This window comes from Semicossyphus pulcher, unplaced genomic scaffold, assembly GCF_022749685.1.
Source record: "Semicossyphus pulcher isolate SPU_LCO1_2020_fin unplaced genomic scaffold, fSemPul1.0.p SCAF_3, whole genome shotgun sequence".
NCBI classification, from domain to species: domain Eukaryota; kingdom Metazoa; phylum Chordata; class Actinopteri; order Labriformes; family Labridae; genus Semicossyphus; species Semicossyphus pulcher.
In genome coordinates, this window is record NW_027211704.1 from 12433629 (window position 1) to 12459451 (window position 25823).

The window sequence follows — 25823 nt, forward strand, 5'->3', positions numbered from 1 at the left end:
GGTGTTCTGTTAAAGCAATAAAATCCAACACCATTAAAAGGGAAATTATCCCTGTTCTTGTTCTACCAAACAGCTTCTTGATATTTCCCACCGAGCAAAATTCTTGCACAGGATAGCAACAACACTATGACAGGAAAACTACAACAAAGACATTACCCTCTAATGTCATCATGCACTAAAAAAAGCCAGTGCACTCATTAACCTTTTGTCTGTTCACACACTTTTGAGTAGAACTTATGGTCTTACAGTTATGAAGCAATGATGTGCCTTTGAATACATCAGGGCATTAACAGTGCCTGAATGTGTCCTAAAATAGCACACACATCGACGTGTTCTGGCCCCTTGGTTTAATCTCGCCTATAAATCAGTGTAAACTGTGGTTTGAATATTAGTCTGTACAGGTCTCTTTGCCCTGTGAAAGTGTGCAGAAAGTTAACTTTGCCCCCAGGCTCCATCAACGGTAAGACAACCTAAAAATGACTTCTTTTGTTCCCTGAATCCTCTACATCCCTCTCCTGTTACTTCCTAAATCTCGTCTATCACACATTTTAGCAGCTTCAGGGTCTAGGGTGTCAGCCGCTTAGAGTTGTTGTTGTGCCGTAGTGCCCTCTGGTGTTGACATCTGTGTCCCTGCTCACCTGCGGACAAGCTGCAACACTTATGTTGTCAGTTCAGGCTTAAAGAGGTAGGCTAGTATGTGTCCCTACATGTGAGTACAAAGCTGTCGTCTCCATGTTTTGTTTCGTTATGTTCAGGTACTCCACTAACACAATACATGTCTTTTTTATTTTACAGAAGCATTAAGACTTTATGGATAGAAGTAGTAAACGTTAGGCGTTTGTTAACGTTAGTTACGGTCTTGCACCGAGAAGACAAACACTGGTGTCTAGTTAGCTAGCTAATGCTACAGCCAGCGGCCTAGCATAGGTTAGCAAAAAATGTAAAGGGTTCTCAACAAAGGTGATAAACAGGAGCCATAAAGGTCACAATTTAATGTGATTAATATATCTTTTATATAATACAAGGTATTTAAAAACACGAGTAGATAAATGACAAACTGTAGTTTAGGGAGTGTTGTGCTAAACAATTTTTTGTGGCAGGTGTAGTAACTACTTGGAGAATTGTTGCTTGGCAACCAGAAGACACTCCCGGAAGTGTTCCGAAAAGTAAACCCCTTTGTTTGTAAGAATTAAACAACAGTGTGAGGTGGTTAGTAGTGACTTAATGAGGTGGTGATAACTTCATTTTTTGTAATCTTTTGGAAAATCCAGGCTAGGTCTTTGGTGTCCACTTGTTTGCAGTTTTTATGCAAATCTAAGCTAACCAGCTGCAGGGTGTAGCTTAATGACAGAGCGGTAGGCTATCAATCTTCTTATCTTGCTCTTGGCAAGAAAGTAGTTTGTAGGTATACAATGTCAAACTTTTGTTTGGAGTAAAAGTGCTAATGCAACAATAAATACGTGCTAATACTGTATAAATATACAGAGTATATTTTTCCTCTGAAACAGGGCTTTAACTTATTACAAGTCTAAAAGGTTTGAAACTAGTGATACATCATTGTGTTTTAAAGTGCATCATGTGTTATAACTTCTTCAAATATATTGGAGCAGGAGTATAAAGTAAAGAAAATGTTTATCAAATTCACTTGAATATAGTTTATGAATAAATGCACTTGGTTCGGTTTAATCTCTGTGGAGACTTACAGTCCTTTGAAGCCATCTGATTTAAGTACAGAGACAAACTACAAAGAGGAAAAACAAAATCTGTGGCACACCCTCAAGTCACAGGCACAGTATTTATTTGTACATTGCTTTATGCAGGGTTTATGCAGGGCTTCATACGCCTTCTTTGAAAACACTGTTTGCCCCTGGATTAGTCTTATTTAAACTAGAGAGGCTGGTTCTGTAACCCATTGTGTAATGACAAATCGCTGCAGATCTCACGGCTCTGTGCAATAAAAGCAGGCCTTCCAGCTGTCTGTTTCAGCCTGGTTTAGTGTCTTTCTAACAAGCACGCCTCAACCTGTCTCTTCAGCACCTTTCAGCGCTTTCCACATATTATTTCTCACATGTGAAGAGCTGCTCAGAAATGCTTATTTACACTCTATTCAAACCCATGTTGACAGGTAGACCTGCTGTCTGCACACATGCAATATTAATCTGGTGATCTTCTTCCAAATAGCGCCCAATCAGCGTCCAATTTCTGCTCCCCACCTGTCTGGTTTTTACACAACTGTTTCATTGTGACAGGCGGAGGTGTTGTTTGTGTTTCCTGAAGATGACACTAAAGATTTGATACACAGCTCCAGCAGTGTCTCTATAGTCCTGATCAGAAGGATGTTCACGCTGAGATTAAGAGGCAGCACAAACATGGAGAGCACACCCACGAACCCTATCATTACATTTACCCCCAGGCTGGGAAAACCCCATTGTCCCCTCCAACTCTGGCTGTTGTATTTTGAATCCACGTGGTCCTCCGCTATAAATGTCAGAAGTATACCTCTCTTTGTCCTTTCGTGCTCCTGTCCCTCCTTGCCTGCAGACAATAACTCAGGTGGGATAAGGACAAAGTCTCCATAGTGACTCGTTGACATCTGCACGCTGTTCCAGGAATAATCTCTGTGAACGGTGCAGCTGCTCTCTGTTTTCTCTGGGTCAACACACTCTGCTGCCTCTGATGCACACATCCCAGGGTTCACACGCTTCTCTCTGTGTATCTCTTTTTCCGTCCATGCACGGGCCTTGAGTCGTCGGCGCAGGCTCGTGCTGGTGCTGGTGCTGAGGAGGAGCATGAGGAGGGAGAGGAAGGCAATGCCCCAGCAGGGATTCACAGAGCTGGGCATGGGGCTGAACAGGTTGGGCAAACACCTGACCAGAGAGTTGGTCGTGTGCAAACAGGCAGCGGCCCACACTTCCTCCAGCCTCCATCGCCAGCTGACATTGAAGGCGACGACGACCCACACTGACAGGCAGCAGAGGTAGCTGACAATATGAGACAACTGCTTTTCTTTGTCTGTGTCCTCCTCCTCCTCCTCCTCTTCCACAGTTTCCTCCCTGACGTAACAACGTTGTCCATCAAAGCGAGGCCACAGCAGCCTGGTCAGAGTCTCCACTGCCATCAGAGGTATGGTCAGGAGCAGCACCACGCCGTATGTGTGGCTGAGAAAGAGCAGGAAGCGCAGGGCAATGACATCACCGAGTGGGGTTGTTTCAGTCAGCCAGGACTCAAAGATGCAAAAGATACTCAAAGAAACTGTTGGAGGAAAGAGATACAAAGTGTCAGTGAGTTAGGTGAAAGGCCAGCAGCTCACATAACTTAAAAAAGAAAACAAAAAGATCCCTTATAGACTTGCTGCAAGACATTTAAATACTTGAATATTTTGTTTTTTTCTGGTATGTTTTTGTTCCTCAAAAACTGTCCCAATTCTTAGTTTTCTTTTCCTTTTCCCAAAGCAAAATCCAGATGGCATGAATATGCAAATAATGCCTCCTACTTCCCTAAAAAGTTAACTGATGTTGTATAGTGAATGTGCACTTAACACATTTTAACAGGTTTTCAGTTTGCCACATCTCTTGTGTAAGTTTGTCTTCTGAAGCAGTTGTGATGTAACAATATCCTGCTCACTTACGAAATTTAGATTGAAGGTGAGCACAGAGAAAGTTCCTTTCTTAAGCGGAAGAGTGTGGAAACAAGTGTCAAAATCTACACGTATATCATTCTGGACAGTCAGACACGAAAAGTAACAGAAACACATTTTTGAGTGAAGAGAAACTTTAAGATTGGGCCTCAGTAAACTAATTATTTTATCCGTAATTTGTGTTGAGGAGGAATAACAGTGAATGAATGAAGGCTGTTTCAACATATCACAAGTCCAGGAAAACTACTATTTTCATTATCATTGAAACATTGACAAATACCGGACACAATCGGACACAATCTCCTCACACCACAAGTAACATCCTCAAACTTTTAGTTTTCTCCAGCTCTGTTTTTCTCAACTCTCAAACACTTTAACTAATTTAAACGCTATTAATTGTATCACAATTAATAGCAGTTATCATAAAATTACATCCAGCTTCAAACATTACAGGTGGTATTGAATGTCTTCTGATAGGTTGGTGGAAAAATGTCATGTTGGATCCACTGAAACAGCCTGACTGTGGTGAGAAGCACACCTGATCGTGTCCTGAAACTCACCTGCGACCAGGAAGTCGGTGAAGATGAGGAGGCAGCAGCAGCAGAAGCTGAGGGGACTGCGGGAGGCAGCCAGCGAGGGCAGGACGAGCAGACTGCAGGCCAGTTTACACACACACAACACCGCTGCTCCTTCCAAGACACCATCCATGGCTACAATAACAACAACACAAACACGCGGCTAAACGTATGGAAAAACTGGTTTTCTCTTTCGCCTCAGGGTGGAGGAGGCTCAGGAATGCCCGGCACTCTCCTGACAAAAACCCCCCTAAAGTGTTTTCAATAAAACTTTGGTCAAGTTTAATGAACTTCAATGATTTCTCTGCCCATGAATGTTTCAGCCCCGGGGTTCTCAGATCAATATTTTCATTGTTTACATTAGGGGTGAACCCTGGACCAGACGGCTGTTTACAGTTGATGAAAAGTGAGGAAACTCTGCAGCAAGTTCAACTGTGCTCTGCTGTCAACATGCACAATGTTTAAAATGATTTAAAATCGAAGCATTTTTAAATCATGAACACAGGCCATTGAACGCCTCATAATGAGAGCAAATGTACGGGACACTCTGTTGCTGTGAGCTGACTGTAATCATTTCCCCCTATGCTGAACATGATACTGTACAATCAGACTGGTTCAACCTGTAGGGAATGTACCATTATCTGTTTCGATGTATACAGCATTAAATATAAACAGACAAATATGGACTTATATTAAAAACAACCTGCTGTGAATTTGGTTAGTTCCTACCTGGACTTACAGGAGCCTCCAGAGCAGCATGTCAATATGAGCTTCAAGTGTTTCATCCGCTTCTCTTCACCTCTCCCCCCCCCTTATGCTCCACCCTCATGGGGATAATGACCCCCCCCCCCTCCTCCTCCCCTCACCTCCCCCCACCTCCCCCCTCCTGTGCTCTGTGCACCTGGCCTGTGTTGAGGCGAGAGAACATGTGCGTCTCGGAGGGTGTGGCTCTGTTTGTGCAGACAAAAAAACCAGTCTAACTAGCTAACTAATAGTGAGGGATGCAAAGTGAGTGTGTGTGTGTGTGTCTGCGTGTGTGTTAGTGTATGTGTGTGAGGAGATAAACTTGTTGACATCAGTGAGCGATAGAAGATGTTTTTTATTCACTGACAGTGAACAAACATTCCTGTGTTACACCCACCTTGTTCAAACTGCAGCTTATTATTTCAAAGGTTACAGCAAATATTCACATGCAGGGTGTTTTATGAAGCAGGATGAGGCTGTAGGTCACATGAGGAAAGCGATGCCGTTTCTTGTTTTCTTTTCTAATCTATAATTTTCACAACAAAAAGATTGATAATAGTTTGAGCAATATAATTTACCCATCTGCCTAATTTTAACCTCAGACCCATTAAAATGTAATTTATGAACTATAAATAAATGATAAACTCTTTTAGTTTCCAGCTCTCTGCCTCTGTCTTCTGTTTGGACAGGTGTCATCCTATTCGATCCTACTCCTCTCCAGGGTCTTATGCGTGATTTACTGTTGCTCCTTCTGTCTTATAGAGAAAGTTGGTGGCCTTGTCTGTGCTGAGAGCTCAAAGGCAAGTGGTAAACTCTAGATAGTCAGGCGCCTCAGCTAAAGCCATAACAATAACACCTTGCTTTGTCTCTGTGAGAGGGAGTTCTTTCTGTAATGTATAACATACACTGTGAACCTTGATTCTGTGTCAGTCAGCTGGACAGCTGCGTTCTGTGGAGTACTGGTCTGACCCTGGTCTGTTAATTGCGTTTGCTCATCTATTATTATTCTTCAGTTAAAGACATCAAAAGACATCTTTGTTTCTCAAAGAACTTTATTGGTCTCGTCATCAGAAATTGCCACCACATATATCATTAATCTAAAAGCCTCTCCAGGGTTAAACACAACCTTTTGTACCTTAAGTTGTACCTTATCACCTACCCGAGCTTAAATAACCTGGTTTCTAACACGTAGATTCTACACATGGAATAAGATACAAAAAATATTCTCGTCAAAGTTTTTCTATTTTAAAATTTCTAAGCACACATGTTGACAGTGAAGGTTCAATCTTTACCTTCTACACCACATGGGAAGTGTTATCGCTATTAAGGTGTGTTTCATTCAAATGACCTTCTCAGCAAATGGATTTTGTTTAAATTTGCATATTTAAATATTGTTAAAAAATCAAGCCACCTTACAGACCTGGAGATGAGATCGTTTTTAATGCTTTTCTGAAGCAAAAAATGAACTCTGAAAGTCAACTTTAAGGTGCCACTATGGACGGAAAGCATTCTGAACCATAAAAGGGCTGAACGTTATCTGATGAGGGAGACGGTTTGTTACAACATTCGGAGAAAAAGCTACTGAATGGACCTGGCCGCAAGATTACCTTTAAATTCCTCTCGTCAAGTGTCCTCTCCGGAATAATATGTTTTAATTCAAATGAGATTACCTGTCAGAATATACTACAAACATTTAAATAAGTTGACTTACTGTGCTGTGTTATTTGCGACCCACACAAATTAGATATTTTTGTAACAGGATGCTCTACTGATACAAGAAAGAGACAAGAGGACCACGTATTCTTATCAGGTTTTATTCACTGTTTCCGCTCAGATACTTGTGCAACAGGAAGTTGTGCAAAGACAGTCATATAAAATTTGCAGCAAGTTACAATTTGTCACCTTTATTCTTTGCTAAACAACAAAATTGTTTAATGTTTAAATGCCTAAGTGGTTGTTTCATCTGCTCATGTTTCAAGTTGATGACAGCTGCAGAAGAGAGGGGTGGCTTCTTTAAAAACTCTGACTCACTAACATATGAGCTGGAAGCCTGTGGAGTTTTGCATGTGCTGTGGATATGTAGGCTTGCATTTAAATTCATGTGTGCTGCTTTGTATGTGAGGTTGCCGGTAAGAAAGCAACCGTGTCTGCAGGGTGTACCGATGATCTAAGCTGTTGCTGTTTGTACCCTGTTTAATGCGTGCGTATTTACTGCAGCCGAGCATTCATGAGAGCTTTAATGTTTGTTGAAAGTGCTTTAGAGGGTCGTTGATCATCATTTCAGTGGGCAGTGTTTGGGTGCTGTTTAACTTGATGGTCTTTCAAATAAACATCAGGCAGAAAAAAGTGTAACAACTTAAAAAAAAAAGATGCAGCACCCTGCAGGTTTGAGCATTACACTAATACTCTGTTCATCCCCATAAATGAGGTGGGCAAAATGTTATATATAACACATTGCAACAACACCCCAAACTGTAGCCCCTTTATTGGCCTAAAAGTAGATTCAACACTGCCTAGAAGCTGTTTCAGCCTATAAAAAAAACGCCTAATTGAGTGTATAATCTCATATAATATCTAAGCACCCTCCTCATATTTGCAGCCTCCTCACCTCTATCTGAGCCTGTATCTGTGGCAGCAGTGCCACCTCCTGCTGAGCTCAGCACAGAGCACATTAGCAGCCTGTCATGCTGCTGCTGAGAGGATTACACTTTATATTTACTGTACATGACCGCGGTGACCTGAGGATGACACCTGCATGCAACACATTATTCCCACTTCATACCTGAGCCATGTCTCTCTGTAGGCAGTCAAACAGCCTAATCGGCGTTTATTTAAGACTTTTGCTGTTGATGGTGCACGTTAGAGAAAATCAGCCTCGCACGTGCAGTAATATATAAACACCACAACTGTTACCGAGCAGGAAAAGTGTGTAAAAAATGAACTTCCCACGCGCTTTTCTAAGCCGCTGCGGCGCACAGGAGATCGCAACATCTGCGGGAAAATATCCAGCGTTCAAACCAGAAAATGGGTTAAAAATCTGTTTCTGTCCTCGCCTGCAGCACCCAGAAGTGAACAGCAGGCGACCCGGAAGGTTTGAAGTCCGACTGAGAGCGAGCAGAAAGAAGAGTCCAATCCTGTATAAAATATTCCTTCTCTCGCTGCTTCAGGTATGTCAGCCGCTCGATGCAAAACCTCTCCTTCCTTTTGCTCTTTTTCTCTCACGTGCAGCTCTCCTGTGTCGCTTCGTCACCTTTTCTGTTTAAGTCACGCAAAAGTTGCATTTAAAAAAACAGACTATTTGCAGCGCAGGGATGTTAAAGATTTCTTTTCTTCTCTCGTGCAAATAAAAGCTCTCATTACGCGCCAGAATCTACGTCGACATGTAGATTTATGGCTCGGCAGCTGCAGAGCATTCAGCTTCAGCATGATGATTGTTGTAGGAAGTGTCAAGGCTTTTTTTTTTCTTCACAAGCCGGGCTATTCAAACCTGCAAATCAAAGTAAACAATCGTTCGTACGCCTAATGCAAATAAGCCACAGCCCGCCGCATCGCCACAGCGTTTTAATGCATCTGGAGAATCAGCTCCTTATAATATTCGGATCTGCAGAATATGGCGTCCATTGCTTATAAAAATAAGACAGGGCTGCCATTTTTGTTTTCCTTTTGTCTGAAATTTTTTAATAAACTGTCTGAGAATGTGGGAGAGGCGGCGGACAGAGCGAGGCGCTGCGGAGGAGAGGAGGATGCTCTCATTTACAGCTCGTTTAAAGATCCGCTTCTCTTTCTTCTCTCTGTCTTTAACGGAGGGATAATTCAGCACAAAAAACAGCGGGTTCAGAGAGGGGGGAAAGTTAACCCTAACTTTTTAGTCCGACATGGACTCGTATTTCTATCGGCATTGTAGATTTATAAATAGTTTACTGACTGCACAAGACATGCTTCCTGCACATAGTTGTAGTAACACTTGACCCTGACTACTGACCAACTGACCATCTGTATGATGATCATACACATGATAGTAATCCTACTAATGCATAAGACAGCAGTGCCCAGATTGAAGATTCCTCTACTTATAAACCAATGATAACAGTAGTGTAGGAATTAACAGCATGCAGCCTGAGCTGGTGTTAAACACATATCCTTTATAGGGTCAATAAGTTGTTACAACTGGCTTTTTAAAAAATAACTTATCATTAAATGCATTATGGATCACTTATAAGACATTAATATCCCCCATAGATTTAGGCAAACACATTTCCAGTGTTCACAGGTAATTAGTCATTATTAAAGGGCTTTTTATCCATTAAGTGGAGTGCATTTATGTGCTTATACGTGAATGTATTTTGGTCTAAGGAGGTTGTCGAACCAAGACATTTGTTTTTACAATGGGACAAACAAGAAGTTGTTTTAATTGGCTCTTTATAAAAGACGACTCATTAGAAAAGTGGTGGCTTTTTACTCATTAAAACTCATGAAAAACTTAGCTAGCTGTACTGATTATGTAATAAATGAATCCATCTGTAGTAAATCAATTCGTCACTATATGATAGTCAATAAATAATGACATAGCAGTAATGCTAAATGTTTTTTTCTTTCATCGCCGTAAATTTTAAATGCCTTTCTCTGTCAGGAGCATGAGTTGGTTTATACTGTGTGTCAGACAAAACAATCAATCCTTGTGCACCGGGATTTTATCCTGGGAAGAACATAATCTATTAATAAAGACAGCAATCTGCAGATTGATCACATGTTCAAAAGACAGCTTTAAATAGCAGTGTGTTGGATTCACCTGCATCAGAAATACAAGTCTTTTTCCTGTATATAATACTTCAAAAGCCCGACATAGAAAGACTCAGCTGCACATGTGCAAAAAACTCTTCTGGTAAAATTGCCACAAGTACTCCTGAGTCTGAAAGCAATGCAGAGTTTACAGGTTGAGATATTGGAACGACTCAGTAAGTGAGCACAGACCGACAGCTGTAAGTCCTATAGAGAACCTCCCTGCCATTAAACATCTACTCTGTGAAGAGTGTCAGATCAAGAAGTGACACAAAGATGTCCATCAGCAGCCAAACCCCTGATCCTGCTCCCCTGAGTAGAGAGCCTCCAGGAAGTGAAACTGATCCCCACTGGCATCATTAGAGAAATATTCTGTGGGGTTTACTGTACGCCCGTACCCCTGAACGTATCGTTTTTGTTTCTCTTGGCTTGCAGACGTGGACTGTGTTATGCTTCTGCTAAGCCAAACAGACTTAGGAATGGTGAAGTGTGCCAAAGCATGCAAAGTCGAATGTTTTATAAAAGAACTTCATGCGAGGTTGAGAAAAGAAGGAAAGAAAGGCCTCAGAGATCTTATATTCAAGAAAAAACAGCTCTCTGAGGTTTTCTGTTCCATACAGCCGATATGCAGGGCTTTTATTTTGTTTGTTAATCCATGCACTTCATATAAAGTTGTATCACTGACCTTTCTACGTCATTCAGGTCCCGCCGTACACCGACCTTCTCCTGTTTCTCATCAGACTCTCCACCACCCGGGGCCCCATGTGTGAAGAGACAGATTAGCATCTGAGCCACATCTCTCGTAACATTTCTGTTTTCTCTGATAATAACCGTTCTTGAGAGTTCCCTAACTAGCTGTGGTAATCACGTGAGAGCTTATCTCTCAGGCAGCATCATGACGGCCTGTGGTTGGAAATCCCATGAAAAAGCTGCCGGACTTCTGCAACAAACTTCTCGCAGACTTCATTCACTCACAGCAGCTCAGAAACATCCGCTGTGATGTCGGAGAAAGTGCAAAGACACAACGGTCTGCTCTTGTCTTTGATAATTCACCATCACAAGACTGGGATGGGCTGAACAGTCAGCTGCTGCCTGTTTTTAACAACTGTTCTGCACACTCACAATAGATCTTCACATAGATTTACCCGAGGCAGTTTTTGGGACATCTTAAAATAGTGATTCCCAAACTCAATAAAAATGACCCAAAAGAAAGGAAGTAAGGCTGCACAAAGTCCTACTTATGTTGTTCAAAAGTTCATCTAAACTTTGCTATTTTTTGAATAAATTCTGACTCTAAATATTAAAGATTATAGCAAGAAAAAAATTAGCTTACCTATTCAATAAGTGATGACACACCAGAGGTTAACATTGGTCGTACCACCGTGCTACAAGTTTGACTAACGTACTCGATACATGCACTGACCAGTGTGTCTCTGTATGATGGGCAGATGGAGAAGCCGCCTCACCTTGTTTATGACCGTTGTGTATTTGTGTTTTTATTTCAGGATGGCTGAACCTCGTTTTAACAACCCCTATTTCTGGCCTCCACCTCCTGCCATGCCCGGCCAGGTGAGTGACTCTGGTTATCTCACTTATTTATGCACACATTAACCTTAGGCAACAACGTCACAGTGTTGTAAATGTTCAGTATAAAGGTTTTTGTTTGCCAAATTACTTTGAATATTACATTGTTTAAAAAGACAAGTTTGACATTTTTTGGGACTTAACTTTCTTGCTGAGAGTTTGATGAGAAGATTGATACCACGCGCTGATATCTTTCTGTTAAATATGAAGCTACAAACACCAGCAACACATAAGGAAATAAATACCACCATTTTTTTGTCAATTGTTTGGTCTCAAAAATAAGGTTTAGAGTTTAGAGTGTATAGAGCCCTGGTTCGGGACCCATAAGTGGGTCGCTGAGCTGTTTTCAGTGGGTCGCGGATGTGTGTTTGAAAAAAGAGTTGTGGCAAAAAGAACATGGGTTTCCTTTGATGTGTGTGCAGTAGTAGTGTAGTATATTAACACTCCATATCTCCACTGATTGGGTAATCCCAGCTACAATTACATTTACAGTAGTTGCATTTATGTTGCACATTTTCAGTTGATTTCTGTTGAACAAAGGCTGCTGATTGAATGAAGTGTAGAGGGAATATTTTCCTCTTCTGCTCTACCACCTGCTGGTCATTTTGGTTGGCTATAATACTGTTGTGTTTTGTGATGATGACATACTGTGATGTTTCATTCCATCTCAGGTCCAAACCGCACAGATTTTAATGAACTAAATTTGACTAGCCGAAAAATTTGGGTCGCGATTCGTCATTAAGGAGGGGTTGTGGTGGGTCCTGAGGCTAGACCAATTGGGAACCACTGGTGTAGAGATGCTACTAGGCTGATTTTGTTACCTTATGACTAGTGATAGACCGATATGTTTTTTTCAGGGCCGATACCGATTATTAGTAGTCAAGGAGGCCGATAACCGATATTTGGAGCCAATATTCATTTGCAGTAAAAGTGAAAATATTGGCGTCAAAATTTTGAATAATATAAACTCCAACACTTAACTTTGTTTAAATGCCTTTAAGCATATGTTTATTAAACAAACAAACAAAAAGCGCAGGGAGTTCCCAGGGTCAACAGCATCTCTTATAAAGTTAACTGAAAATTTGAATAAATAACTTCCTGAAGTTTTATAAAGAAAATAAAACAAAGTTAAATCAAATTTGCAAAGAAATGAACTCTTATCGGCCGATATGCGTCAAAATGCCGAATATCGGCGCCGATAATCGGTCTATCCCTACTTATGACAGCATCAAGCTAGCTTTTTTTCCTCTGCTTCCAGTCTGTGTGCAAAGCTAAGCTAACTGGCTCTAGCTACATAGTTAGCATACAGGCGTAAAAGTGGTATTAACCTTCTCATCTAGATTTCAGCAGCATGTAATAAAGCCTTCTTGCCAAAATATCAAACTTGTTTTAATACAGTGGTTCTGAGGTAAATCTAAGGGGTAAAATATAAATGTGTGTGTGTCAGAAAAACTGTGAAGGGATGCATGCATCTGTCATAACCCTAAAACATTTTCGCCCCATCAATCACAAAATCTTTTGGTAATTAGTTTTTCTTACTTTCAAATAATTTTAGCCTTTAATTTGAGATGCTGCATGCTCTCATTAGTGGGAATGCTGATACAGCATTCACACTTTTCACATTTCTACTATTTATACTTTTTAAAATATTCAGCATTTTGTACAAAAATGTGTACAATGTTAACAGATGGGAAAAATCTTCAACTTTACTTCAAATCCTTCAACTTTAAAATGCTACTGCTTCAGCATACTTTCACTCAAAGACTTCATTTTTGCTTTAAAATGGTTCACAAATCTTTCTACTATTGTACTTGTATTCAGCTTTTTGCTATCTTTTACACTTTTTGAATAATTCAGCTCGAAGTAACACAATGTTTTCAGCAGTTTTGTGGCCAAAACCGTTGGAACAACTGGTGTAATATAGTCTTTAGTTTTTAGGTACAATGTCACGTTTCCGCCACTAGAGGGCACCATTTCCTCATAACTGACTGAACTGATGGCTGTTTTCTTGTCACAAATATCGTTTCCTGCCTGTCAGCTGGATAACATGGTCTTGATCAATAAAATCAAGGAGCAGCTGATGGCAGAGAAGATCAGAGCGCCACATCTGCCCGCTGCCTCAGCCCCCTCCTCCCAGCAGCCCTTGCTGTCCCCCCACAGCCAGGTGGACGTCAACCAGCACGGCATGTCCAAAGCCCAGCAGATGCAGGTTCTCCACAGCCACAGCCCGTCTCAGCCTGACATTGCCCTGCACGCCCGCCCCGCCTCCAGCTCCGTCACAGGTACTCTGACTCACCTCCTGCCTCCACAGATCTCACTTCATCGTGATGCTGCATCAGCGCTCAGATTCAGCCGACTCTCAGCACCGAACCGGGCGCTTTATTTTTCCTTTTTTGCATCGACCCACATGTTTGTTAGGGCTTCCTTAATATATGAAAACATACTTTAAACTGTTTTTATCACCTTCATGTTTCATGATTCATAGCTTATAAAGATGATACTGGCTTGTGTTAGAAATAAGCCACTTGAAATTTCACATTAGTTCGGCTTGAGCTCTCTAAATTATGGTTCAAATACAATGAGCTCTGTCTTCCTCGTTTCTTGGCATCTTTCTTTAAGGTACTTAAAATATGCTTTAAAAAATATATCGTAGTTTTATTAGTTGGTAGTACTTTAAGCACTGCACGACTCCACCCAAGTAAGAGTATGCATACATGTAATTGTTCAAGAGTTGATCATATATTTCCTTATTTCCTGTCATAACAATTCTTCGTTCTGCTTCACTTATTTTATCACCTCCATTAAATGTGAAAGCTCAGTTTAACACGAGGAAGTAAAGCCAGTGTCAGCTGTGTCAACAAACACAAGCAAAACACTGTTTATATTGACATACGATGACCTAAATGATTATTTATTTTGTTGAGATCTTTAATAGAAGTTGTAAAATGTTGCACACTCAGGTGATCAGTTTAATGAAAGATGAATATGTTTTGTGAATTTTCCAGGTCGTATTCTGGGGGATGTAAATTTGAATCTGGATGATAAGGCAGCTATAAAAGCCCGAGGATTATGGGAAGACTGGCATCTGCGTCAACTTATCGACCATCCCTCCAGGACGAACCACGTCTCAGGTAACACAGTTTTCACACACAGCTGTCAGTGTTGTTTTAGAAACAGAGAGACAAAGTGTGTGTATGAGGTAGAAGGGTTGCTTTTAAAATACTGCTACTAAGAAGAGTTGTGTCACAATAGCAGCAGTTACCTATTTACATAGCTACATGCTAAATATTTGCAGCTTTAAACAATACAATAGTCTGCTGAACCTCTGTGTGTGTTTCCTCAGTCCTCAGAGCTTCTGACTTGTCGGTTCAGTCACATGTGTTTCAAAAAGTGTTGTTGACGGCAGGAAGCCAAAAAGGTGTGAAAGTCAGTCTGCTCAAGAAAGATCTCAGAGTAAGAGTGAAGAAACCCCAATATAGCGGACCCTCCCACGACACCGATGTGTAACAATTATATCTCTGCTGGTTGGCTGTTTGTGTTTGTTCGGTTTGTTATCATGAGTTTTGAGACTGTTACTCTTTATATATTCAGATATTACATAGATATAGATATTTTATTATTGTTATATAGATAGTTTTGCAAAAATAATTCTTTGTCTGTTTGTTTGGAAGTGTTGCTTTAAAACTTGATGAACAAAGAAAGGGGGAGAAAAGACAAAAGCTACATATATACATTTTATACAGTATAAATATACAGGAAAAGTATTGATAAAAGAAGGTTAACAATACAACATATAAATAATACAAAGAGTGCAAAGTAAGTATATAATGAACATGTGGATTGTGGATGTATTGTACATGATAGTTCGGTCTTATCTCCCCTTTCTTTGTTCATCAAATGTGCATGTAAACATGCCTAATACAACCCTTGTTTCAAGTGTTTGTCATTATAATTAAGTTACCTTGCAGTTCTCCACCTTTTTTTCAATGTATTTTAAGTATTATAGCCGGTATATTTACTCTAAATTACTACCCCATACCTCTGATTTGAGGTCAGCTCAAAAGCTGGATCATGTAGCACATCTGAAATTCAACAACCAAACATGTTCACAGCTTTTTCACAAGTATAGTTTAGAAAAATCTTTTTTTCCCCAAAACTTAAGTTATTATTTTCTGCTGTATTTTTTTGTTAACATTGACTGTAATAAAAATGAAACTTCTCAATTATAACTCATAATCCTGTGCCCTTCAGGTGTGGCTCTGGCATCCAGAACAGGCAACCTCAACACCTCAGAGATCATCACCCCCACCACGCCCACCTCAAGCAGCCACAGCCGGCTGGGCGGAGCCCCCACACCTCACCTCATCTCAGGGTTAGCCTGCAGCCACGGGATGGAGCCTGGGAAGAACAACGGGGGCCTTGTCGGACTCCTCGGCCCTCCTCCGAAGGAGGAACGAGGGCGTAAGAAGATCAAAGCCGAGAACGGGTCTTCTCTTTTGGTGGTGCCCTACCCGATCCTCGCCTCAGGCCACGACCCGTCCTGTGTCACCATCACCACCAAGGAGGGGAAAACCTACAGGTATGTACAATTTATAAAATATATACTATAAGCAACTAAACTCGTTCTTCTTCTTGAACAATAATGGTACCAACTGTTATGATTTATAGGTTGATGCATAGCTAAACAAGGTACAGTGCATCTCATGGCACACAATTGTTTTCATTAGCAATCACATTGATAAAGCAGCTTTCAAAACTCCCTCTGTAAGCTTGAAAAAGGAGACAATATGGCGATTTTTAAGACCAACAAACACATTTACGAAACAGAATGAAATAGAACTTAAAGTTGTAATGTCCATGATCTCAGTTTCGTCCTCTTTGGCGGCACCTATGGTGATAAGTGGTAATTGCAGAAGCACACTTAGACTCCAGACAGTGTCACATGTGTGACATCCACGGTTGGTCTGATCGTCAAATTTGTTTCTTTTTCTTTGGATTTTCACTTGTTGTTGAAGTTGTATCTGTAACCATCGATCTTTTCTGTGTTTGTACAGCCATAGTAGATTACTGTTTACACTTGCAGAGGCCGGAAAAGCAGCCGCTTAGTTCCACCTGCTGGGTGATGGAAAACGCATCACTAACTGGGCGCCGCCTGTGATTTTTCGCCACCGACACCCAGTCCATAATAATACTATATTCTGCAAATGCAAAGGCTTTGAGTTTACCTCATTCGGCGATAGATAGTGACTTAACATACATTTATTTACATGAAAATCTTCGAGATCATTCATCATATTGAAAAGTTGTTTTTTGCTTGCTAATACATAAACATGAGACATACAGAACAAATAGAGCCACAGAACAACAGTGGGATATAAAACTAGTACAACTGTGAAAATGTGACAATCGAAGGAAATATAGGATAAGAACTCTCCGTCTCTATACAGACAGAATTATTTGCTGTAATAGATGTATAAATTAAAGAAAATGTAGCAAAAATATTCCATAGGACTTACAGGTTTTGCATTGAATACTGGTATGTTTGTTACAGCGTCTACAATAAATGATTTAATGATAGCAGTGGATCAAATGCTTCTGTGTGATGTGAAATGTACTGGCAGTGACAAACCACGCCAAGAGCCTGTTTCTATAGTAACTGTAAATTCTACGGAGGACTTTAGTGTCTTTCAGCTCTTTGTTTGGTTTTACAAGTTGCACGTTCTCAAGCCTTCAAAGCTACCTGTACACTACCTGCCCAACACTGAACAGCCGACAGACATAGTTAATAAGTAGCAGAACACAGTGAAGCATTCGCAGCTAAAGAACCTGATATTCCCCTCAGGTGTCAGCTGAGACGGAGCTAAAAGAAAGCAAATATTGGATCTACACACGCCAGTGGACATAAACATGACTTGCAATGAATGATTGCTTTATCTTTTCTTATCAACCTAAAAGGAGAAAAGAAAAAGAAGGTTAAGTATTAACATTAAAATCTCAATGAAATATGTAATTGATTAAGAAGAAATTTGGGTGACATGAAGACGAACTAAGTACATCCCCAAAAATAAGACAAAAAGTCTATATAAGTATAAACTTTTAAAATGGCATTCAGCCCGGTAAAAATTGTTCTTCTTGAATGTTGTTTTATCACTTCTACCCGTCCTGTCAAAAATACTTGTCTTTTATTAACTCACTGACTTCCTGTCCAAGAACAATCGTTGGACCCAAATCAGTCTGGCTTTAAGCGGGGCCACTCCACCGAAACGGCACTACTGTCGGTAACTGAATCACTGCGTCTGGCTATAGCTGCTGGACAGTCCTCAGCTCGATTGCTGCTAGATCTGTCAGCTGCCTTTGACACAGTGAACCACCAAATCCTCCTCTCTACTCTCTCTGAGCTTGGTATCTCAGGATCTGCCCTCCTCTGGTTCATGTCCTACCTCTCAGGGAGATCTTGGAAAGGAGAAGTGTCCAAACCCCACAGCTTATTCACAGGGGTGCCTCAAGGGTCAGTGCTTGGTCCACTTCTCTTTTCAGTATATACTACCTCGCTTGGTGCAATCATCTGCTCCCAGCTCTGTCTGTCATTCCCACCAGACAACACTACAGTCTCGGCCCATATCTTTTCACGCCTTGCCGATATCTCTAAATGGATGAAAGAACGCCACCTTCAGCTCAACAAGACTGAGCTCCTTGTCATCCCAGCCAGTCCCTCTATGCAACCACAGATCAATATCCAGCTTGGACAAACTGAACTCATACCCACTAAGTCTAACCGGAACCTGGCTGTCACAATTGACGGCCAGCTGACCTTTAAGGTTCATGTGGCCTCGATCGCTCTGTCATGTCGATTTGCCCTGTACAACATCAGGAAGATCAGACCCTACCTTTCAGAGCATGCAACACAACTTGCTAAACACACAGCTAAAGACACGCTCTTTATGAACACCTCTGACCTTAATGATATTGATGCTATTGATGATGATGACATCGAGGATGTAGTTTAAGCTGACTAGGATTTTCATGATGATGATGATGAATATACTGATCGTGTTGATGTTGCTAATGTTGATTATTATTATTAAAGAAAAAAACAACAACAAAAAACGCCCTATACGCTGCCTGCTGGCACCAGTGTCCGATCGCATTTGAAGCAGTTCTTTGGCTCTGACTGACTTCGTTCCCTCCTGTCTCGATCGTTGCTTGTGTTGTATTCACTCTCAAATGTTCGTCGCTTTGGACAAAAGCGTCTGCTAAATGAAATTGTAACATTGTAACATCTACACTGAATGCGTTGAGCATTATTGAATTGTGGTTTTGAGTGTTGTAACATTGTTCCTACAGTCACTTAAAACTGTAAACAGGAAGCACAAGCAGACCTCAGGAATCTTCATACAACCAGAAGTAGAGCACATGCTTGTGGCCTCCTTTGGTCTTGCTCAGTGATGCAGCTAGGATGAAAAAAAATTGCAATTCAGCAGAAACCATGAGGTCTCACTTTGTCTTTGTGTGTCTTCTGTCTGTGTTTTAATGCAGGTGTAAAATCTGTCCGCTGACCTTCTTCTCCAAGTCAGACATGCAGATTCACTCCAAAACCCACACAGAGGCAAAGGCCCACAAGTGTCCGCACTGCACTAAGTCCTTCGCTAATGCATCGTACCTGGCCCAGCACCTGCGCATACACCTGGGCGTCAAACCTTACCGCTGCTCCTACTGTGAGAAGTCTTTTCGGCAGCTCTCCCATCTGCAGCAGCACACCAGGTCTGATCCCTTCACAGCTTTGACATGACATCCCCGTCTTTTGTGAATGTATTTTGTACCAAAGCTATGAGGAACATGAGCATACTAATGCTGGATAGCAAAGCAGTTTATGTTCATAGCTGGAACAACTTTTCCCAGATATGCGACGGTGGCTCTAGCAAACTCACATTTAGCTAGATTGATGGTTAAACATGCCCAAGCAAGCCTCTCAAACAGCGCTTTTATCCTACTGAGGTGCTCTTCCCATGTGTCACTATAGATGACCACATCAGCTAAATAAACTGCACAACCCTGTTACCCAGAAACAACCTTGTTCATGAGTCTCTGGAACATTGCAGGTGCATTCCGCAACCCGAGTGGCATAACAGTGTAACTGTACAAACCAGATGGAGTTTTGAATGAGCAAATCTCGTGTGCCCTTTTAGAAAGGGGAACTTGCCAATACCCCTTTATATTAAGAGATTTGATCTACGCAATCCTCCATTCTAGGCAGTGGATAAGAGTCTGGTTTGGTAACTGCATTAAATTTACGGAAATGTGCATGGCCTGTAAGACTCATCTGACTTTTTAACCAGCAAACAGGGTAAAGCCCAAGCAGAGGAAGATGGCTTGGCCTGTCCATTATTGAGCATAAATGAAACCTCAGATTCTAATACTTCTCGTTTTTCAGGCGACAACCGATAAAAACGTTATTTAATAGGCAAGGTTGCAACACTCCATTACACATAACAACTTCCTCCTCCTCCTCCAAAGCGGCCTCTCCCTGACACGGATTCGAGTCAACACAGTCAAGAAGTATAGGGTTACCACTTGCTACTGGCTCAGTTGTATCAGATACAGGGACATTATATGGATTCAGTAGATTTACGTGGCAGATTTTAGTTGCCTTCCTTCCTATTAGGCATCGAAACAAAATAGTTGAGCTCCGAAACGAAAAAACTTTGCTTGAAAAGGCGATTCAACCACTGGTAACAGCACTAAGACCTGATCACCAGGGACATATACGTGCTGTTTAACCTTGCGATCAAATAGTTTTTTCATTCTTGTCTGAGCCACTCCCAAGTTTTCTTTAGCCAGTTCCCCAGCTTCATATAGCCTCTGTTTGAAAGCGTTAACATAATCTAACAGACTCCCACTTGTCCTTTACAATGGCAAGATGTCCACGCACTGTGTGCCCAAACACAAGGTCATTTTTCAAATAAGGATCTTGCCTGGAGTAGACTGGATTCAAACCTGACTTAAACCTGTCAACCGTATCCTTTAGACTAACGTCACTCGGTTTCTGATCACCAAAAATACGTTTATGGGTCAATACATATTCCTCTGCAAGGACAGCAGCATCATTTGGAGTTTTTGCTTTGTGTATAATAATAATAATAATACATTTTATGTAGAAGCGCCTTTCAGGACACTCAAGGTCGCTGTACAAAAAAAACCACAAACAAGAGTAAAAACACCAAATGTTATTACATTAATTTATGTTGCAATATAGTGAGGCACTGATTGCTTAAATTGTTCAACAACAACTAGATTGCATAGTTCCTCAAATGTTCTACTGCCAATACCCTCTGCTGAATTAACTGTTCATGCTGCATTTGCATCATCAACAGCTCTTTCTGTTGCTCAAATGTTAAGTTTGTCACTGAAGACAAAGACACACTAGATTGTTTAGGGTTTTCACTTACCAAAATCCCTTCTTCCATCAAATTTGCTTTCAGAATGCTCTTCACAGTTTCCTTTAAACGATTTGCCCCAATTTCCATGTGATAGTGGTCAGCAATCTTCAACAGCTGTTCTTTTGTGCACTGTTCCAACAGTGTTTCAGAAGGATCCTGAATAAAACAATCTACCACAGAAGCCATGATACACTAAACCCCAAAATACCAATCTTGAGGTTAACAAAAGTGATTTAACCCAAAACTAACCAATCAAAGAAGGCCAAACACACTGGAGTCTCTCCTCCCTAAATTATCTAAATGACCTAACTGACTAAGTAAACTCAACCCTAGTCTTCGTGCAGTTACTGGCAAGTGGTTGTTATTCACAGGAAACCAGCAGGACTGGACAGCACCTGCTATGCAGCCACCACCAGGACCCCACGGACGTGATCCCGAGCATTTTTGCCCTGCCCACTTTCACCGCCACTTTAAACCAATAACCTGCAACAAGACCCCTAGTAGAACTTGTTGCTAAACCTACCGGGAGAGACTCCAGTTTAAACAAAGCCAAACAATTGGGTGTCACCTTTCAAAGCTAATTATCAACCTCAAAAACACCAGTGGTAAGACTAAGGGACTAGACTAAAGCTCTCCATAAACCAGCATGTGTGATGCTCTCCCAAAATAAAGTATCTTACACAAGTTAACCAAGACAAACAAAAAACGCCATTGAACTTAACAATTTAACAAAATACCAAATAACCTTTTTGACGAGCCCCCACTTGTCACAGCCCGGCTCAGGGGAGGGACAAGAAGGAGAGGACCACACATTACTTTTAACCAAAGATAAGTCGAACACTACCAATGTTAAACGTGTTTATCAGTAATATCACTAATGTCCAGTGTGTTGAATGAGTGTAAATGTAATGTGAGAAACCAAGGAAACTAAATCAGGAAACAGTCTAACCCAAACAACAAACCATATGCCCAGGAAGAGAGAGCGAGACTGGCTGAATCCAACAGCTTATATAACTGAGGAGCAGCAGACACAGGTGCAATGATTATCCAATTGCACTTCCTGGTTCTCTCCTAACAAAAGAAAAGACAGCCCCACACAGGAAGCCAAGAGGGCTTTCAAAATATCACGTGTGCCTACGTAAGCTAGAACCAATTTCAACCAATCAATCTGCAACATTTAGCCGCAGAGCACCAAGAACGCTCGGTCACTTAGCTAGCTACTGCGCTGTGGAGAATACCGTCTACGCCCACTTCTCAACGATCAAATCAAATCCCTCTAATGATATGTCCTGCCTGCACGTCCTGTTTCACTCGGAAATACGTCACGATACGGAAGCTAGATACTCTCGAAATGCCGTTTCAGCTCGACTTCAATATTCAGTTTTGCTCTGAGAGAGGACTGCAGGTTTTGTAGTACATCACTTACTCTGAAAGCACATTAGTAATTAATTAAGGGGAATGTGATTACAGCCAGAAAAGGCTGGTTTGATGTTCACCAGGGACCCTGACTCATGTTTGAAGACAGACTTGAATTTTATGAGCACATCCTTTAAATAAAGATTTAAATATTTAATAACCTGGATTAAAAATGCTTCTAGATGTGACAAAATGTAAATTGAAACTTGGTTTCATTTTTATTTAAAATAGCATTAACCTTGTGTAGTCAGTCAGTTAGGGAGGAGCCTGCAAAGAGGTGCCAACGTTTGACAGTAACTCCCTTCACACTTTTCAGCAGGCCTAGATAACTCTCTGCTGGCCAGCTTTCAGCTTTGCCAGAGTTCAACTGAGAGACAAAGTGAAATGTAGTTTCCCTTTTCAGAGTTGTTCTGAGAATGTATGGCTTCTTTTGTCACTTTAGTAGTAAGGTTTATAATGAATGATGTTTTAGCGTCTTGTTTTAAACAAACATACAAGCCACAATGTTTATTTTTCTGTTTCAGAATCCACACAGGAGAACGGCCTTATAAATGCCTTCATACCGGATGTGGAAAAGCTTTTACTCAACTGTCTAATCTGCAGGTAAACATTGAATCCTTTCCCTCTGCCACTTGTCACATGATCACATGATCCTCCACAGCCGGGGTAGATTCAGGGCAAGGCTGTGAGGGAGAACTTTTTCTCTGCTACTTTAAGATACTTCACGTTGTGCTTTTTTTGTTTTCCCTGCTTTAAGTCTCACCAGCGGCAGCACAACAAAGACAAGCCCTTCAAATGTTCCAACTGTTACCGTGCCTATTCAGACTCTGCCTCGCTGCAGATCCACCTGTCTGCACACGCCATCAAAAACGCCAAGGCCTTCTGCTGCAGCATGTGCGGCCGGGCGTACACCTCCGTGAGTGAGGAGTCCAAGTCAAGTTTAATTTTAAAACCCGGGCTAACTGCAGATTTATCCAACTGTGTTTGTTTTTCTCTCACAGGAGACATACCTTATGAAGCACATGTCCAAACACACACTGGTGGAACATGTCGTGTCCCATCACTCCCCTCTGCACAGGACAGATTCTCCCTCCATCCCTATACGGATCTCCCTCATCTGAGCTCCTCATCCGAAACGCTCCCTGTGATATCTGCGCTCCTTCGATGGACTTTGAACCCAAAGACGGGCTCCAAAAACGTGCCAGATTGTACAAGTATGTTGTGAAGAAGTGCTCTTTTTACGAGTAATTCCTCCTTTCCTTTCTTGCTGACCAGATAGTATTATCGGGGACATCCAAAGATGACTTCTCAGCACTTTCAGGCCTGGAAATGACGGGCCTTAAAATGTTCTTTTCTACGTGACTTCACAGAAAGAAAAAAAAAAGTATTGTTCCGGGCAGCTACATGGAAAATCTTTTCAAACTTTTTGTGTTCTAACAGATTTTGTTGTTTTTTTTATACGGTCTTTAAATTTTGTTTACTAAGGTCTTTGCAAAATGCATCAGAAATGGTCTTCCGTTAGCTGGGTTGCCAAGTGAACATAAAGGTGAATGCTAATATAAAGTGTATTCATGTATATCGTGCTACTTTCTATGTCTTGTGTTTGCAATGTTTCACCAGTCATGTGGCCATAATGCACACATAAATAACATTTCACCATTTCTGTTACAGTAATTCTCACTTAGTTCCAGCATCAGCCTGACCGCATAACTAGATGAGTGGATATATTTTCTTTCTACATGTTTTGTTTTTAAATTATGTTTAAAAACCATAACAAAAGTGTTTTAAAAGAAGAGAGCCTCACAGAAACACTGAATCAAGGGAGATGTTGCTATCATGTACTGTAGGTAAAGAAAGTGATTAAGTCTTTAAAATTCCCCTGAAAATATAATTTATTTGCATTTATCTTGCCACATTGGCCGTGTTGCTTCTGATTATTGTTTAAAACTATAGTGACTGACTATCAGAGTGAGTACGTTCTTGTCCTAGTTGATTGGGTGTGCACATAAAAAGTGGTAAGACTGATATGTACGCCACTCAAACACGTGTCACTTTCCTGTTAAGTCTTAACAGTTTTTGGGTTGACCAACAATTTCCTCATGAAGCTTCACACTTCGTAGGGTACTCAGTTTTTCTGTTGTTATATGAATGAACACTTCCCATTTTTATGTGCATTTAAGCCTTAACTTTGTTACAACTCTTGGGTGCAAGCTGTTGTGTCATCACTTTTCAGTTGGCCTTTATGTCAATATAGCATGATGTATACTGTAAATAAACTATGTTAACTGTCAACCTGTTTTATAATAAATAACTCTATTATTACAATTATAGTGTAAAGTTTTTTTTTGCTCTTCAAAACCTCAGTGAAGTTTCTGTTGAAAGCTAAGCAGAGATCTCCAGAGATAAACAAACTGCTGTTTGAATGCTGCCTAACCTAATGTGAGAGATGAGGAAGTCTGTAATTGTAAACAATCTGGAACAAAGGAAACTTACTTTAACATATATATATATATATATATATATATATATATATATATATATATATATATATATATATAAAATTGAGCCTACATATGTATATATACATATATATATGTATATATACATATGTAGGCTCAAAGTGGCATTAGAAAATGTAAAGTGACATTTTAAAATGAATTGGCTATCTAACCTTGGTTTCTTCCTGTATTATTTATTACATTCCATATATATTTGTTTTGGTATTTTAGTTTATGTCTTCATAAATCACATTGTTACTTGCTAATATTTCTATTAATAATCCTGGACCACCTGGACTACCACTTTCACTGTTAAAAACTCCTGTGAGGAACCTCTGGTTTGTGTTGAATTTGGCGCCCCCTGTGGACAAAGCCGTACCTATGATCTCTTTGCTCATTTTTTCCTGTACATGCTTAAAAGGTGTTTTTTTTTTCTAACAACAATCTCTTCCTGCTTTCTTTAACAATCATATGCATCACTCACTTTTAAATTTTTCCCTGGAAAATGTAAACAAAGACAGCATGCAGGTCTGACACCTACCCCCTACCAGCAGTTTCAGGCATTAAAAATAACTATATTGAAATAATCAATCTTGTCATTGATGGTCTGGTCTGCTTTTGTAGGTCATATAGAGTAATCAGAATTAACTTCAGTCTGTTCGGTAACCAGCGAAAAACTCAAGCTTATTGCACACAAAGAGTGCTTCACATCACTGCTGATCATCTTACAATCGATGTCGGTTCAATTCCCCTTTAATGTATTTTTCACTTGTTCCATTATGAAAGACTGCTAATAGAAAACTTCAAACTTTTCAGCCCAATCTGCATCTACATTTTATTACCTTAGACATAAATTAATAATTGATACTACAAGTAGAAACACTGTCTGCTAATTAAGTGAGAAAATCTGAGAACAATATTAAAGGACTTCAGTAAGCAGGAATGCTATGTACAGATAAATAAGACTAATGATCTTGGGGCCATGAACAGCTGTATAAATGAAAGCAGACCGATGGGTCATTAGCTACTTGTTGAATCTTAACAACATGAAACCTTAGAAACAAGTGATTAATACCGACGTTCAGTAGGCTATATGTTCTTCATCGTCTGTTAAGTGCCGTTTAAATACGGGCATACACAACTGACAGCAGTA

The 25823-nt window shown here is 40.6% G+C and overlaps 2 protein-coding genes across 3 annotated transcripts; one reads left to right on the top strand and one right to left on the bottom strand.

Moving 5' to 3' along the window:
• Window positions 1–1068: 1068 nt before the first annotated feature.
• On the bottom strand, window positions 1069–4997 carry LOC138606323 (uncharacterized). The gene is made up of 3 exons (XM_069678790.1): window positions 4952–4997; window positions 4198–4347; window positions 1069–3252 (listed from the first exon to the last, which is right to left on the bottom strand). Exons 1-3 carry the CDS (start codon window positions 4995–4997, stop codon window positions 2225–2227), a joined length of 1224 nt encoding a protein of 407 aa, XP_069534891.1. The 3' UTR covers window positions 1069–2224.
• A 3001-nt stretch (window positions 4998–7998) lies between these two features.
• Window positions 7999–24463, top strand: znf362a (zinc finger protein 362a). Of its 2 annotated transcripts, XM_069678425.1 has the most exons (9): window positions 7999–8123; window positions 11241–11304; window positions 13358–13601; window positions 14325–14450; window positions 15571–15898; window positions 18856–19080; window positions 22697–22775; window positions 22930–23088; window positions 23174–24463. In XM_069678425.1, exons 2-9 carry the CDS (start codon window positions 11242–11244, stop codon window positions 23291–23293), a joined length of 1344 nt encoding a protein of 447 aa, XP_069534526.1. In that variant the 5' UTR covers window positions 7999–8123; window position 11241; the 3' UTR covers window positions 23294–24463. The 2 variants fall into 2 exon arrangements, with proteins under 2 accessions (XP_069534526.1, XP_069534527.1); XM_069678426.1 differs by lacking the exon at window positions 18856–19080.
• The last annotated feature ends 1360 nt before the right edge of the window (window positions 24464–25823 follow it).

Bases quoted from the DNA above. Each gene is read 5' to 3' on its own strand.
- LOC138606323 (XM_069678790.1), bottom strand. From the start codon at position 4,997: ATGAAACACTTGAAGCTCATATTGACATGCTGCTCTGGAGGCTCCT. The intron at 4,348-4,951 runs GTAAGTCCAGGT...TTGTTATTGTAG, and splicing joins ATGCTGCTCTGGAGGCTCCT to CCATGGATGGTGTCTTGGAA. The intron at 3,253-4,197 runs GTGAGTTTCAGG...TTCCTCCAACAG, and splicing joins CACCGACTTCCTGGTCGCAG to TTTCTTTGAGTATCTTTTGC.
- znf362a (XM_069678425.1), top strand. From the start codon at position 11,242: ATGGCTGAACCTCGTTTTAACAACCCCTATTTCTGGCCTCCACCTCCT. The intron at 13,602-14,324 runs GTACTCTGACTC...TGAATTTTCCAG, and splicing joins CGCCTCCAGCTCCGTCACAG to GTCGTATTCTGGGGGATGTA. The intron at 23,089-23,173 runs GTGAGTGAGGAG...TTTCTCTCACAG, and splicing joins GCGGCCGGGCGTACACCTCC to GAGACATACCTTATGAAGCA.